Source organism: Bos mutus, chromosome 6, assembly GCF_027580195.1.
Source record: "Bos mutus isolate GX-2022 chromosome 6, NWIPB_WYAK_1.1, whole genome shotgun sequence".
Lineage (NCBI taxonomy): Eukaryota > Metazoa > Chordata > Mammalia > Artiodactyla > Bovidae > Bos > Bos mutus.
In genome coordinates this window covers 114,009,236-114,024,577 of record NC_091622.1, presented here as the reverse complement: position 1 = coordinate 114,024,577, position 15,342 = coordinate 114,009,236, and the positions used below count along the sequence as shown (strand labels likewise).

At 60.4% G+C, this 15,342-nt stretch overlaps 1 protein-coding gene across 1 annotated transcript in view; it reads right to left on the bottom strand.

The window, feature by feature from the left end:
- The window catches only part of SH3TC1 (SH3 domain and tetratricopeptide repeats 1), a 39,754-nt gene extending 24,826 nt beyond the window's left edge, over positions 1 to 14,928 (bottom strand). The window contains 3 exon segments of the mRNA XM_070372768.1: positions 47 to 174; positions 8,009 to 8,210; positions 14,734 to 14,928. Coding sequence (XP_070228869.1) covers positions 47 to 174; positions 8,009 to 8,162 — 282 coding nt within the window. The 5' untranslated portion in view covers positions 8,163 to 8,210; positions 14,734 to 14,928.
- Between the last annotated feature and the right edge of the window lie 414 nt (positions 14,929 to 15,342).

Here is a 15,342-nt window from a genome sequence, read left to right as displayed (position 1 = left end):
ATCCCGCGCCCCTTCCCCCACCCAGGACCCCAGGAGCCAGACTCACCCCGAGGGCGCGGGCCACCTCGCAGCTCTCGTTCTCCAGCAGGCGGAGCCGGCCCCGCAGGGCCTGTTGCAGGTTGGGGTCGGGCAGCCCGCTCTTCCGCCTCACCGCCAGCAGCTGCAAGGTCAGATCTGGAAGCGCGGGGCAGATCAAGGTGGGCGGAGTGCTGTGGGGTGCTCCCCTGCCCCCGCCAGCCCCCGGCCGCAAACCGGGGGAGCCGGCTTCACACCCCACGTGTACCGCTTGGGGAAACTTCGCAGGCGGCCTGTTTCCCCTGAGGCCAGTTCCTTTCCTTGTAAATGAGTCACGTGCTGCCCACAATGTACACAGACGGGAGGAAGTGGACTGTGTCATTGCCCCAGGGCAGGACAGCATCTGTCTGGCCTTCAGCAAATGGCCCCCAAGTCACCGTGACCTCCAGCCCCAATCTCTCCCCAGCCCGAGCTCCAAGGGGGCACCTGACCTCTGGGAAACACCCCGCCAGCACCCTCTGGCCCCCACCTCATCCTTTCTTCACCAGCTCCAGAAGGGCCGTAGTCCCAGGCCTGCTCGGACCAGCAACACCTGTCTCCATCACCCCCCACGTCAGCCCAGCAGCCAGCCCCACGGATCCACCTGCAAAGCCAGGCTGAACCCGGCACACGCACCCACCATGGCCCTGCCCTTTCGGTCTGCCGGGGCAGTGTCTGGGCCCCGCCCTTGCTCCAGACGGTCCTCTGGTCCGCAGAAGCCAGAGGGTCCCCTCATGACCACGTCTGGCTTATGGCACACCCTGGCTGTCAGCCCCCTGGGCAGTGCCAGCCCCTAGAAATTTCTACAGCAATGGTCATGCCTACTCTCTATAGTGTCCCACAGCGGCCACCAGCCACACGGGCCCCTGAGCTCTTGAAATGTGGACGGTGTCATCAAGGAACCGGAGTCTTCCTTTTATTTATTATTAAAAAGCAGAGACATTACTTTGCCAACAAAAGTCCATCTAGTGAAGACTATGGTTTTTCCAGTAGTCATGTATGGATGTGAGAGTTGGACTATAAAGGAAGCTGAGCACCGAAGAACTGATGCTTTTAAACTGTGGTGTAGGAGAAGACTCCAGGGTCCCTTGGACTGCAAGGAGATCCAACCAGTCTATCCTAAAGGAAATCAGTCCTGAATATTCATTGGAAGGACTGATGCTGAAGCTGAAGCTCCAACACCTTGGCCACCTGATGTAAAGAACCGACTCATTGGAAAAGACCCTGATGCTGGGAAAGATTGAAGGCAGGAGAAGGGGATGACAGAGGATGAGATGGTTGGATGGCATCACCGACTCGATGGACATGAGTCTGAATAAACTGCAGGTGTTGGTGATGGACAGGGAGGCCTGGCGTGCTATGGTCCATGGGGTCGCAAAGAGTCGGACACGACTGAGCGACTGAACTGAACTGAACTGATGTTCAGTTTAAGCGTGCCCGCACCCGGCTACTGTATTAGACAGCACAGCAGTAGTGGTTTTGCATTTCAGGAAGAATAAAATGCAAATCCTTTCCATCTTCTCAGGCACAGCCTGGAGCCACCCGCCCTTCTCCCACCCACTGTCAGCCTGGGGTCTTCTCTCTGCTGCTGTGAGACATCCAGCTGCTACTGCTAAGTCGCTTCAGTCGTGTCCGACTCTGTGCGACCCCATAGACGGCAGCCCACCAGGCCCCCCCGTCCTTGGGATTCTCCAGGCAAGAGACGTCCAGGCATCCCCCCTAACCCCACGCCACCCACCCCACCCCAGGGCCTTTGCATTCTCCATACCTTCCCCTGAGGCACTCTCCCAGACCAATGCCCGCCCGGCTGGCTGCTGTAGGACCCCATCTCGGCTCAAATGGCCCCTGCCCACCCCTACCCAGTCCCCCCAAGGCTCCAAAGCTGGGGAGATAAGGGGAGGGAGGAGAGGGGAGAGAGGTGGTGGAGGGGAGAGCGATTGGACTAAGCCTTGCACCTGCCTTGGAAATTTCCAGACCCCCCCACACCCCCAGCAGGAGACTCTGGGATCTGGAATCGGGCCCCTCCTCCAGCAGGAAGCCAGCCAGCTTTTCTCAACCAAGTCTCAGCGGCGACCCACCTAATCCCAGAAGAGGGTAGGGCTGCACTTTCCCATGATAGCCTGCCCCGTGGCTCAATAGCCCTGGTCATCCCGAGTGGCCACAGGTAGCACTGACCACCTGAAAGGCTGGATGACAGGTGACCATCGAGGCAGAGGTGAGCCCCCAGTTACCCTGGGGTCTCTGTGCCCCCTGCCCCCACAGCTAGCACTCTGGGGCAGGGTCTCAGGATAAAGGACTCGTTACTGCCCCCGCTCCAGGCAGGACCACCTCCCAGCATCAGCTCCTGCGAAAGTCCCGCCATTCTGTCCTGGAAGCCGGGATGCCTCTCCGGGGGCCCTCCCCTTCACCATGCCCCCAGGGTGCCCCTCCTTGGGACTCCCTTCCCGCCTCCAGGGTGACCCCACCTCTTTTTTGTGTGTGTGTGTGTGTGTGTGTGTGTGTGTGTTAGCCGCTCAGTCGTGTCTGACTCTTTGAGACCCCATGGATGGTAGCCCACCAAGGCTCCTCTGTCCATGGGATTCTCCAGGCAAGAATACTGGAGTGGGTTGCCATTTCCTTCTCCAAGGGATCTTCCCAACCCAGGATCGAACCCAGGTCTCCCACATTGCGGGCAGATTTCGTTACTGTCTGAGCTACCGGCGAGTCCTCCTCTTCGGGCAGATGCAAACAGTCCAGAGAAGGCCTTTCCAAGTGCGAGCGCGCCCCAGCCTTCTGTCCCCCAGGGAAAATGCAGAGTCCCGGGCCCTACCCCAACCTTCCAGCGTCAGAACTGTCCCAGGACCTGAGCGTTTGCCTTTAACATGCCCTGCCCCCACCCGGGAGACTGATGGACAGGGAAGCCTGGTGTGCTGCAGTCCATGGGATCACAAAGAGTCGAACACCACTGAGTGACTGAACAACAGCCCTGACCCACCCCCACAGTGATCTTAAGGCAGGCGTCCGGCAGCCACATTAGAGAAGCCTCCGTTAGACATTCTTGAGCCAGGAGTCCACAGAACGGTCCAGGCTGGGGACGCCCAGTGATCCCACATTCGTGAACCTGGCACGGACTTAACCTGCTGCGTGGGGATGCCTACCTGTAGGGCAGGACCCCATCTGGCCAGGGGAGGGCCCAGCAGCCTGCTGAGAGACACCAGAGGCTAGAGCAGCGTCAGTGGCAGAGCAGAGGCCTGTGATTGAGGTGAGAACAGACAGCCCCAGCCCCGGGTGTTTCCGGAAGGCAGCGTTCACACCCTTCCCCCACGGTCACAGAGGCCAGCAGGGTCGGGAGGAGGCTGTGGGCTTCCTTTTGTGCAGTAACAAAGCACCCCACCCGAGCGGCTTCTGGAAACTGCACAGTGTTATCTGGGCTCCGAGAAGGGTCTCCCTGGAGCCAAACACGGTGTGGGCAGCCGCGGTTCCTTTCGGAGGCCCCGGGTGGAGCGTCTGTCTCCCTGCTGCCCCCGCCTCTAGAGGCACCGCTTCCCTTGGCTTTTGGCCCCTCCTCCGTCTCCAGAGCCAGCAGCGCCAGCACCGTCAGTCTCTCTTTGAGTCCCACCCCAGGGTAACCTCCCGTCTCCGGAGCTCTCAGCCCCTCTGCGAACCCTCTTTGCCACAGGAGGCAGCATGCGGGTGCAGGCTGTGGGGGGAGGATGTGGACATCAGCGCTGTTTGTTGCTCAGTCGCTCAGTCGTGTCTGACTCTCTGGCCCCATGGATGGCAGCACGCCAGGCCTCCCTGTCCATCACCATCTCCCAGAGCTTGCTCAAACTCATGCCCATTGTGTCGATGACGCCGTCCAACCCTCTCGTCCTCTGTTGCACTCTTCTCCTGCCTTCAATCTTTCTCAGCATCAGGGTCTTTTCCAATAAGTGGGCTCTTTGCATCAGGTGGCTAAAGTATTAGAGATTCAGCATCAGTCCTTCCAATGAATACTCAGGGTTGATTTCCTTTAGGATGGACTGGTTTGATCTCCTTTCAGTCCAAGGCACTCTCAAGAGTCTTCTCCAGCACCACAGTTTAAAAGCATCAATTCTTCAGTGCTCAGCCTTCTTTCCCTTGTGGCTCAGCTGGTAAAGAATCCTCCTGCAATGTGGGAGACCTGGGTTCGATCCCTGGGTTGGGAAGATCCCTGGAGAAAGGAAAGACTACCCACTCTAGTATTCTGGCCTGGAGAATTCCATGGACTGTATAGTCCACAGGGTTGCAAAGAGTCAGACATGACTGAGCAACTTTCACTTCACTTCAGCCTTCTTTAGGGTCCAACTCTCACATCCATACATGACTGCTAGAAAAACAGCTTCAACTGTGTGGACTTTAGTCAGCAAAGCGACGTCTCTGCTTTTTAATACGCTGTCTGGGTTGGTCGTAGGTCTTCTTTGCTGTGTTTAGTTGCTCAGTCTTGTCTGACTCTTTGCGACCCAGTGGATTGTAGCCTGCCAGGCTCCTCTGTCCATGGAATTTTCCAAGCAAGAATACTGGAGTGGGTTGCCATTTCCTTCTCCAATAAGACTTCTCTGGGGGCCTCTATCCTCCTGACCACAGAGGGGAGGTGACATCCTGGGGGAGCGCAGGGTCTGGGCAGACGGGGTTGCACCCTCATCCAGCTCCACCAGCCACTAGCTGGGGGGCCAAGGGTCCTCTCGGTCTTGTGAGGTCAGTCCTCTGCTGGCGGTCCCTGGACTCCAGCCCCCAGACTCGAGGCCAGCTCCCAGCTTGCATCTTGGCTAGAGCCCCCATCCCTGCCCTGCACATATTCCTCATCTGTAAAATGGGATGAGCGACCGGAACCTTCAGATGGAGGGTGATCTGATCCAGAGACACCTGTGGGTCTGAGAGGGGTCGTGAAACCTTGGTGAGGCCTCCTCATCACCCCAGGGGTGTCCCGGCTCAGTGCTGGGGTGCTGCCCATTGACCTTGGACCAGGCAACATGACCGGCTCGTTCCTGCTCTCTCCCCACCTTCGTCCACCAGCCCCAGGCCTGTGTGGTCCGAGCCCATTTCCGGTCCTTGCTTTCTCTGGGTCTCCAGAACAGGGGCTCAGAAATGCCTGTCGAGTCCAGATAAGCACATGGCAGTCTGATCTCGGCTTCAGACTCCATCCTCCCACTGAGCCCGGGGCTCCCTGAGGCGTGGCCGATTCCAGGGCTGGGGCAGGGAGAGCAGAGATGAGACGTGAGCGTCCTGGGGCCCCAGAAAGCAGGTGGTGCCCACAGGATGTTGGAGACGTGTCACAAGACCAAATCAGGGGCCATTTGAACAACAAAATAACTAAGGACAGCAACCGATAGAGTCCAGAGAATAAAATAAAGCCTGTCCACGCTAAAATAAGTAAGTGAGCAACCAGGGAGAGGGGACAGTTCTTCGCTTCAGTGAAGGTCAATTAGAAAGAATGTAGAAAAATGCAGCATTAGAAAGTCAGCATTGAGCAACCGTTTTCATGGCTTCCCTGGTGGCTCAGACAAGGCTTGCAGTGCAGGAGACCTGGGTTTGATTTTTGGATCAGGAAGATCCCCTGGAGAAGGGAATAGCAACCCACTCCAGGATTCTTGCCTGGAGAATCGCATGGACCGTGGACCTGGCAGGCTACAGTCCATGGGGTTGCACAGAGTCGGAAACGACTGGGCGACTAACATAGGCGAGTTCGGAGGGGGACAGAATAGTCACAAAGTTCCCACAGGCTCCTAACGACAAGAGGGAAGACGGATGACTCTGACAGAGGTGTTTACATGGTCAAACATCCCCTTAATCAAGTGAGCGACGTGAGATGTGAGCATCACCAGGGCCCAGACCCACGGACATTGAGATGGACCGAAGGTACTGGGCATTTCTGCCCGAAGCCCCAGCCTGCCGACCTGAAGGATCACCCGTCTCCACACTGCGGCAGCTTCTACAGGACCGCCTGGAATCTTCAAAGTACCAGCCGCCAGGTTAAGAAGCTCCAGGCACACACGGCCACAGAACGCAAAGCCTAACCAGGGTTTTGTTTGGTGGGAAGGAGGTTACGGGACAGATGGCTGGATTGCAGCAAGGTCTGTTTTCAGGTTGTCTAAGCCAGAAAAGTGAGTTTGGAATCATCTCACTGTGAGGCTGCACGAGCAGGTGCTGGTTTTAGGAAAGACACCAAGCAATGGGGGAGGAGGGGAGTCATGTCTGCAGTGGACCCCAAGACCGTCCTGGAAAAACATAACACCTGCCTGAGTGCAGAGAGAGAGAAGGCAAAGTGTTAACATCCGAGGGGTCTAGGCGGGGTGTGTGCACGTGCTCAGATACTCAGTCATGTCTGACTCTTTGTGACCTCATGGCCTGTAACCCTCTGGGCTTCTCTGTCCATGGATTTCTCGGGTGAGAATACCGGAGTGAGTTGTAAATTCCTCCTCTAGGAGATCTTCCAGACCCAGGCATCGAACCGCATCTCCTATATTGGCAGGCGGATTCTTAACCACCGGGCCACCAGGGAAAACCCCCTGGGTGGGCTAAGTGAGAATTCTTTGTATTGTTTTCTTGTAAATTTGTTACCCGTTTGCAAAAGAAGCTGAAAAAGGTAAGGGGTCTGGGTAGACGTGGTGAGAGCCCACTGGCCCCTTGGCTGCTTGGGGCTGGGGAGCCTGGGAAGACTGTGGGGGGCTCCCTGGTCCCGCTGCGGGGGCTCCTAGACCATCCTGGTGCTGGCAGATGCCAGCTGTGCTGTGGGGCTGCAGGGGCAGGAAACACCGGGCTTGTGGTCAGAATGCCCCTGGCTCGGTCACAGCGCCGGGCAGCAGAAATCCCGTGCTCTAGGACTCACAGCCCCTCGGGCGCTGGGCTGCCTTGCAGAAGGCTAGAATGGCCCACGTGTTTCCGCCAGGACCCAGCCCCTCTGTCTCATGCCATCGAGCTCTGGGCGGGGCCAAGATCCCATGAGATCCCAGGGCCAGGCCCCCACCACTTCTTGGAGCCCCTCTTCTGGGCCAGGCAGGTGTCTGACCACAGGAGTCAGCACCCTCGATGGCCGCCCCCCTTGCTATCTCCATTTACACCCCGAAGAACCAAGAGAACAGGAGTGAAAACACCTCCAGTCACCAAGCACGCACAGTGTCAGGCTCTGGGCCTGCTGCCAAGCATCCGGTTTTGTTGCCATTCTCCCAAAGCATTGATCATTCGTCAGATACTCACTGGGCACCTGCTGAGTGCCAAGCCCTAGAGCCTCTGTGGGCAACTTAAGCAGGTGACCGGGGTGGAGGTGAGGATCTGACGACGGGAAGATGGGGGAAGGACGGGGGACAGGCTGCCCCTGGCTCGGGGCCTTCCTCCCTGTCCTTCCCTTCCCTCCTCCAGTTCTAGAGACAGGGGCCCTGCAGACCCCCTAGGCCACCCCTCAGGTTTCCAAGTGGGGACACTGAGGCCCGCGTCCAGCAGCGGTCCAGGGGCAATCAGGACGGGAACCAGGGCAGCCCAGCGGCAGCCCAGCCTGAGTCCAAGCCCCTCTTGCGCACACCCGGGCCGGTCGAGTGGGAGTCAGAGGCGCCTCTCTCCTCGTCTCAGCCCGCTTCCTCTCCTTCCAGGAAGTAATCCTGCCCAAGGCCTGGCCCAGACACTGCTCCTTGCCACCCCCCACCCTGGGCTGGGTCTGCCCGCTGGGAGGGAAGGAGGGACACCCCACCCTGAGTAACCCCGGGGGTTCACAGCCAAGGACAGAGCGGGACGGTGGGAAAGCAAAGTCGTACGAGAGCTGTGACCTCATGCGGGGCTGTGTCCCTGGAATCTCCAACCCCTGTCCCCCTGTCGCGCCAGTTTATCGCTGACGTGACCCTGGAGAAGCGCGAGGTGGGCCCGCATCCCTCACAGACACTCTCCATCAACACGGGCGCTGACGGCGCGGACGCCCGGCTCCGTCCCAGGGTGGGTGGGGGGTGGACCCGCATGGTGCACTCACCCCCTCGGACGGTGGCCTTGGCCTCCTCGGGCCGTGGTCGCTCCCAGCTGACGGACGTGCTCTTGGCCACTTCCCGGACTCCATGGTCGCCACTGCCCCCCCAGGGCCCCGCGGGCCCATTGCCCCTGGGGGCTGGCTCCTCTGGGCCCTCCATGGCTGGTGGCGGCCTCACTGCCAAGGGCTCAGCATGCCAGGCTGGACTCTGTGGGGAGAGCAGAGGGCAGGGATCAGCAGCAGTCCTGGCCTCTCTGGGCGGCCGGGATCAGCGTGGATGCTGCCCACGAGTTAGGGCACAAGAGGCGAGCGGCCCTCTGCCTTGCCTGGCGGGCTCCCAAGCACCTCCCCGGGCAGGGCCTCCTCCCCGAACAGCACAGTGTCACCCAGAGCAGACTCCGTCGGGGGTGCGAGCCTACATCTGCTTCCAGCTAGAGGGCCCTGTGGGCAGTGGGGTGCCCGTTCTTGCCCATCACAGACCCGAGGAAACAGCTCAGAACCTGGTGGGTAGAGGCTGCTTAGAACCTTTCCACGAGTGCCTGGACAGGGACACGACAATGAACATGTGGAAACAGGGGACAGAACAGCTGTGCTCTTGGGACACTCCAGGACCCAGGGGTGTAGGGGTAAGCCCACCATGCCTCCTACCCGGCGAGGGCTGGGATGGACAGACCGCCACCCCGGGAGATGGCACGCTTCCCATGGGGCTCAGCGGCGCTGTGACTCCAGCCTTGGTTTCCAGGGGTTCCTGCTGCTCCTTATCACTAATCCCAAGGCTTGGGGGGTCTACCACTAAAAGAGGCCTGCACCCAGCAGAGCCCCTGGAAGGAACTCAGGAAATGGGCCGGGTCCAAGGCTGTCCCCAAGACAGGAGGCAGCGGGCAGCAGAAGGCAGGGAAGGAGGAAATGGCCAGGGAGGAACTAGAGACTGTTCCCCGCGCCCGGGCGCCCTGGGGCCTTCCCCAGGCAGTGGGTCATCGAGAGAGGGTGACTTCCCTAGTGGTGCCGTGGCTAAGACTCCACTCTCCCAGTGCAGGAGGCTCAGGTCCAATCCCTGGTCAGGAAACGAGATGCCGCAGGCCGCAACTTAGAGTTTACATGCTATAACTGAAAGATACTATACGCTGCAGCCAAGACTCGGAGCAGTGAAGTAAATATTTAAACATACATAAAAATAAAATTTGAGGGGAAAAAAAAGATAAGTGAGGGTCTGCACAGGTCAGGGCTTTTGTCACAAATCTGAGGACAGAGAAGGACACGGAGCCGCTTCCAGGCCTGGGAAGGAGAGGCAGACGCCCCCCACCCTGGTGCAGCCGCAGGGATGCGGGGCAGCCACGCCCCCTCAGCTTCTGCCTCGGGAACGAGGGAAGGAGGAGCGGCCCTGCTCAGCCCTGTGCAGGGTGGACGAGAGCAAGGCCAGGAGCCCCAGGCAAGGAGCCCGTCTTCTTGTGGAGTCTGCTGCTCTCTGATGACGGGCAGGGGGAGCTCCATCCCAAACCCCGAGCAGGGCAGCAGGAAGTCTGTGCACAGAGCAGGACACGCAGAGATGGGAGAGCACACTTCTGAGACCCTTCCTGGGGCGACACTGCCAACTGAAGAGCAGCCTGGACTCCCCCAGACCCTCCACCTCGGGGTAGGTGCTAGGGCGGGCCCCGCCCCTGGAGACCCAGAGAACGCCAGGCCAGCAGCGTGGGACTCAGAGCCCAGACGGGCCCACCAGGGCGGGGCCCCAGGAGCCCCCGGCCGGCCTCCCAGCTTCACCTGGGGCCCTGCAGCAGAGGACGGGAGGGAGACGAGGAGGCTGACAGCAGCGTCACCAGGTCGCCACAGGGGCTGGGGGAGCCTGGGGCACAGGACATGGGGCCTGGGCTGTTCCAGATTCCGGGGCAGGGCGGGGGGCGGCGCCCAGGGCACTGAACTCTCCATAAACGCAAAGAGGAGCCAGCAGAGCGCTTTAAGCGAGAGGACTGCGTTTCATTCCTTGAAATGTCCATTCCTGAGTTTGGGCAGAAAGGACAGAGGAGGAGACGCTGGAGGTGGGAACTGTGAGGGGCCTTGGGTTCATTTACCGCCTCGGATTGTCAACAAGATCGGGGGGCTGACCTCCGTTAGATCCAGCGCAGACTATTCTCAGAATTGTGGGCCTCAGACTGTTCCGGGACAGCGGAGATTGTCTGCAGGCTCCAAGAGGGCATGCAAGAATTTGTCACTACCTGTATGCACCAGGCTTCTTGGCCAGGTTCCCAGTGGGGAGAGTGCATTGCCCTCCTCTACAGATGGGGGACTGGGGTGGGCTTGGAGGGGTGGGCAACTCACCCCCTACACACACATGCGCGTGCACACGCATGCACACGGACCCACACCCACATGCATGCACACACACGTGTGCGCACACGTGTACACAGAGACACGTACATACCGGCACACATGCACACACGTGTGCACACACATGCGCGCACACACACACACAAACACTCTCACATTAACACTCTCTCACTTACCCCCACACGTATCCCGTCAGTGCCCACATCCTTGTCTTTAAAAGGCAAACAGAGGCGCTCACACCAAACCCACAAGCTCCCCCCACCAGGTGAGGGTTCTCACGGGATGCTACCCCCGGAGCCTTGGAGACATTCGGCGTGGGCTGAGGACCGTCCCACCCTTCTGGGGGAGTGGGCAGGGGGCAGGCGGTGCCTGCAGGCCCACTCCTCCCTGGGCACTGCTGCTGTCCCCCAAGAACCGGCCTTGACCCTGAACTCACCCCCTGCAGTAGGCTGGGCCCAGGCGTCTTCAGCGTCAGCTCCGCCTGCAGGGTGGGCGGGGGAGGTCGAACCCCACACTTGAAAGCCTTTGGTTGTTTTTCAACAGACCCTGCTGACCCCTGCCCTGTGGCCAGCTCTGTGCCAGGCAGGGGCGAGGGGCACAAAGGAAGGTGACCCAGGCCTGCTCGAATGGGGGGGGGTCTGGACACAAATGTGGCAGTGTTGGTTCCATGGGGTACATTCTGGGAGTGGGGGAGAGAGTCTGCTGACCCCACAAGTGGAGGGAAGGGAATCTGACCATTGAGAAGGCCTGGGGGAAGCAGGACCCGTGAGTGACGGGGAGCCGTGCAGAGAATTGGAGGGCATGGAGTGTCGGCCGTCCATGGAGGCAGGCCAGCAGAGCTACGGGCCACCCCAACAGGCCAGTGTGGAGCAGGGGAGTCGTGGGCACCTCTTGAAGGCCACGCAGCCGTGCAGCTGCTGAGCAGCAACTGGGGCTCTGAACCCTCGATCCCAGAGGAAGAAGACCCTACGTCGGTCCATCCTCATGGACCCGACGCACGGGGGCATGAGCTCAGAGCTGCCCTGACCACCCTGCTCGCTGGCCCTCAGGGATCTGAGGAGGGGGCTCCTGCAGGACCACTGCCTACACCCAACACTCCCAGACCATCCCCAACACCCTTTCATCAGTGGTCCCCAAAGCCTCTGGGTATGACCCTTGTGGGCACCCTTCTGACGGCAACTCAGGGAAACTGGCTCACATCCCGGGGTCTTGGAGCATCAAGGGGGTGCCTTGGCCCACAGGGGTTTCGCCAGGCCAGCTGCCCCCTAGACCCTCTATTCCCCTACACAAGACGAGAGAGCTCGGGCTGGGGAGGCCTGCTTCAGCTCATCCCAAGCTTGCTCTGATTCCTTTTCTCCAGAACCAGCTTCACTCCTCTCATGGATTTAACACAAGAGTAGGAAAGGCCATGTTTCAGGCAGGCATTACCCTGGTCCCCCTTTGTCTGCCTCTGAGCTGTAGAGAAAAGCAGGGCGTAGGGGGCTGTCTGGCTGTGACCCAACCACCTCTAAAGGCCAGGGGCCAGGCCAAGGGGCACCCGGGGATGCTGGCACCCTTGTAGGCAGCCCCAGGGAGGAGGGGGCAGGCTGGAGGCGGCCCCTTGTCCAGCGGGCACAGCTGCGTGGCCCCTCGGGCTCTGGGACGCAGCCTTGTTGCAGAGCTCTCCAGCCACCTTGGGTCAGTGACCAGCGTCGTTTCAAGCTCCTCTGCCTTGTGTCCCCATTTCCTGCTCCCGGGGGCCGTCCCCCCCGACCCCGTCACACACGAAGACCTCTAGCCTCTTTCAGGAGGCAGTGCCGTCCATCTGATGCCCGCCCCTACCCCTAGCCTAGCCGGCCCCTGTCACCCTCCCCTCCTGACTCTGCACACAGCAAGCCCACACCTCTCCTTGAGGTCCCCTGGCCACAGGGTGGTGGGGACCAGGCCACCATCCGCCCTCCTCTGCTGTTCTGCAGCATCTCGGGAGGGCATGTGGATCCGTCATCCTGCTCGGGTCCTGTTTGTGGAGTCTGTCTAGCCTCCACCTGGGGGGCCTTGCCCTCCACTCTGCTGCCAGGCATCTGGTTCACACAGCCCACATCCAGGGCATCTCTCTTCCCCAGCCCCTGCCCTCCTGTCCACCGAGAAGTCAGGAGCAGCCCACCGGCGCTTGCATCCCAGGCGCACGGGCCTGCCCGCAGCAGCTCAGGGACAGTTTTCCGAGAACAGGGAAGGCTCTGGGGCTCAGGGGACTTCCCACCTGCTCAGCAAGGGGCCTGCCGCTGACAGTTGTAAGCCGGGGGTTCCTAGTCATGGCCCGCAGGAGGAAGTGTGCTCTGTCTCCCCAGGGAGGGTCCTAAAATAGCACTGCTCAGCCGGCAAGGCTGCCCATGTTCCCGACTGCATCTGAACCCGTCCTGAACAAAAGCCTCGAGGACCACGCAGACCTCGCCACCTCCCCAGGAAGCATCTGTTCAGGGTTGTCTGGGGACCTCAGTACAGAAGGTGACCAGCGCCCCCCCACATTCACGCCCACCAGTGACCTCAGATTTGGTGGCCTTATTCGGACACGGGATGAAGTTAAGATGCGGTCACTGGGGATGTCCCTGCTGGCCCGGTGGCTAAGACCTCGCACTCCCAGTGCAGGGGGCTCGGGCTGGATCTCTCCCTGCTCAGGGACCGGATCCCACATGCCGCAACTGAGTCTGAAGACCGCAACTGAAGATGCTAGAGAGCCACAGCTGGGACCTGAGGCAGCCAAATAATAAATACTAAAAATAATAGTAATAATAAGATGCGATCACACTGGGCTGGAGGGCCCTCTGTGTAGGGTCTTTGGAAGAAGAGGAGGAACACAGACACAGCGGGCCCCGGGTGAGGATGGTGGCAGAGAGCAGGGTGACGTGCCCACGAGCCCAGAGATGCCTGCAGCCTCCAGGAGCCGAAGGACCCTCCCCCAGGGCCCTCTGCCCAACCCGGGGCTTCAGATTTCCGGCCTCCAGAACCAGGGGAGAATGAACCCCTAGCATTAGAAGCCCCCGCTTGTGGCCCTTCATACAGCAGCTCCAGGCCAGCCGTCGCCCCGGGCCCCTGTGCTTCCCTTCTCTGCTGGGAAGCGGGCGTTTCGGGAGGAGGAGTAAGTGACCTCAGGCGTAAATACTGGCTGGGGACCCGACACAGGAAGCGGCGTCGCTGTCGGGAGCCACCACCCTGCACAACTGAGTATCCTCACTCTGTCCTCGTGACGCCCGGGGGAGCGTGATGGGCCCATTTCACAGAGGGGCCATCGAGGCTCCATGAGCAGCTATGCTGACTCAGACCGGCCTGGGATGGGGGGCGGGGGGTGCTGGTGGGATTTGAACCCAGGTGGGTCCAAGTCCAGCCCTTCACATCCACCCTGAACCTGGGCACACCCTGCCTCTGGCCCCCACACTGCCTCCACCCATGAGTTCAGCCACAGCCCCCCACCCCCGCTGGGGGAGTCACACCCAAGTGATCAGCAGCACTAACTCCTCCCGGTGTCACTCCCCAATCTGTCATCTGTGTGAAACCAGACGGGGCTTGGGGCCCCCAGAGGGGTCACTGCAGGTGGGGAGAGGGTCTCCGTGATGTGCCAGGACCACATGCCCAGGCCAGGTGCTTAGTCGCTCAGTCGTGTCCGACTCTTTGTGACCCCACGGACTGTAGCCCACCAGGCTCCTCTGTCCACAGGGATTCTCCAGGCAAGAATACTGGAGTGGGTTGCCATGCTGGGCTCCAGGGTCTCTTCCCCACCCAGGGATTGAACCCAGGTCTCCTGCATTGCAGGCAGATTCTTTACTGTCTGAGCCACCAGGGAAGCCCCTGGCACTAAAGGGCCTGGGTCAGGGTCTCCCTAGAGCTGTCCGGCCGGGGTTTCCAGTTAAGTCACCCATCCCATTGGTTGATGGAGAGGAGGCCCAGGGCGGTGACCTCAGAGTGGCCAGGTCACAGCTGCAGTGCCACCCTGGTCTGGTACTTATGGTGTCTGCCAGAGGTGGCGCCAACCCAGGGTGGGGGCCCACTTGAGGCCCCCTGGGCCTGGAACCCTGCTTGCTGGCAACACAACTCCTGTGTCCTGGCCAGACCCTCGGGATGGGTGTTTGGGTGGCCAAGGGGAGGTGGGGTCAGGTGAGATCTCAGAGCGGCGGTGCTTTTGCAAAACCGACATCATTACTGGAAAAATAGCTGTCGGCGGGCACGGGGCCCTCCCGGAGCTCCACCAGCCAGCGCCCACGGCCTTCTGGGCTCTCCAGATACCAGTTCTGTTCCCTCCCAATCCTGAAAGCTCAGAAAACTCTCCAAGAAAGTGAAAAGCAAGAGGTGGCTCAGATCCACCTGTGGCAAGACCCAGGTCTGTGGACAATGCCTGCTCGTCTGCCCTCACCTGCCCGTCCAGAACCCCGTACCTGCGCCCCGCTCTGTAGGACAGCGGGCACCAGATGGCCGCTCCTGGCTCCTCGCTGGCGGGCCCCGCAGGCCGTCTCCGCCACCCACAGCCCGTTGGACTGCACAGCGGCCGCCACCGCCCCCTGCTTCCTGCCCCACTTCCTCTCTGTGTCTGGGCCCGGCGAGAGGCAGGCCTGAGCTGCTGCGCCGCCTCCCAGGGCTGGTTGATCATTAGCTCTGGCCTGGGCCAGCTCCAGGCCCTGACCGGCTTGCCCGTTGCCTGGTGCCCAGGCTCGGAGGTGGAGGTCAGGGGCCACCGAGGCTCCCGCCTCGGCTGGCAGGATTGGGGAAGTCGGACAGCTGCCCTGCCAACCTCAGCCTTGCTCTCTCTTCCTTTTCCACTTACTGTGCACACACACACGTGCACACATTTACATGCACACATTTACATGCACACACGTGCACACACTTATACACAAACATTGGTGTACACGTGCACGCACACACAAATGCACACTCGTACATGCACATGTTCACACACATGTGCACACACAGGTGCACACACTTGCACACAGACATTCGTGCACATGTGTGCGCACAAACAGATGGGCACACATACATGCACGCGT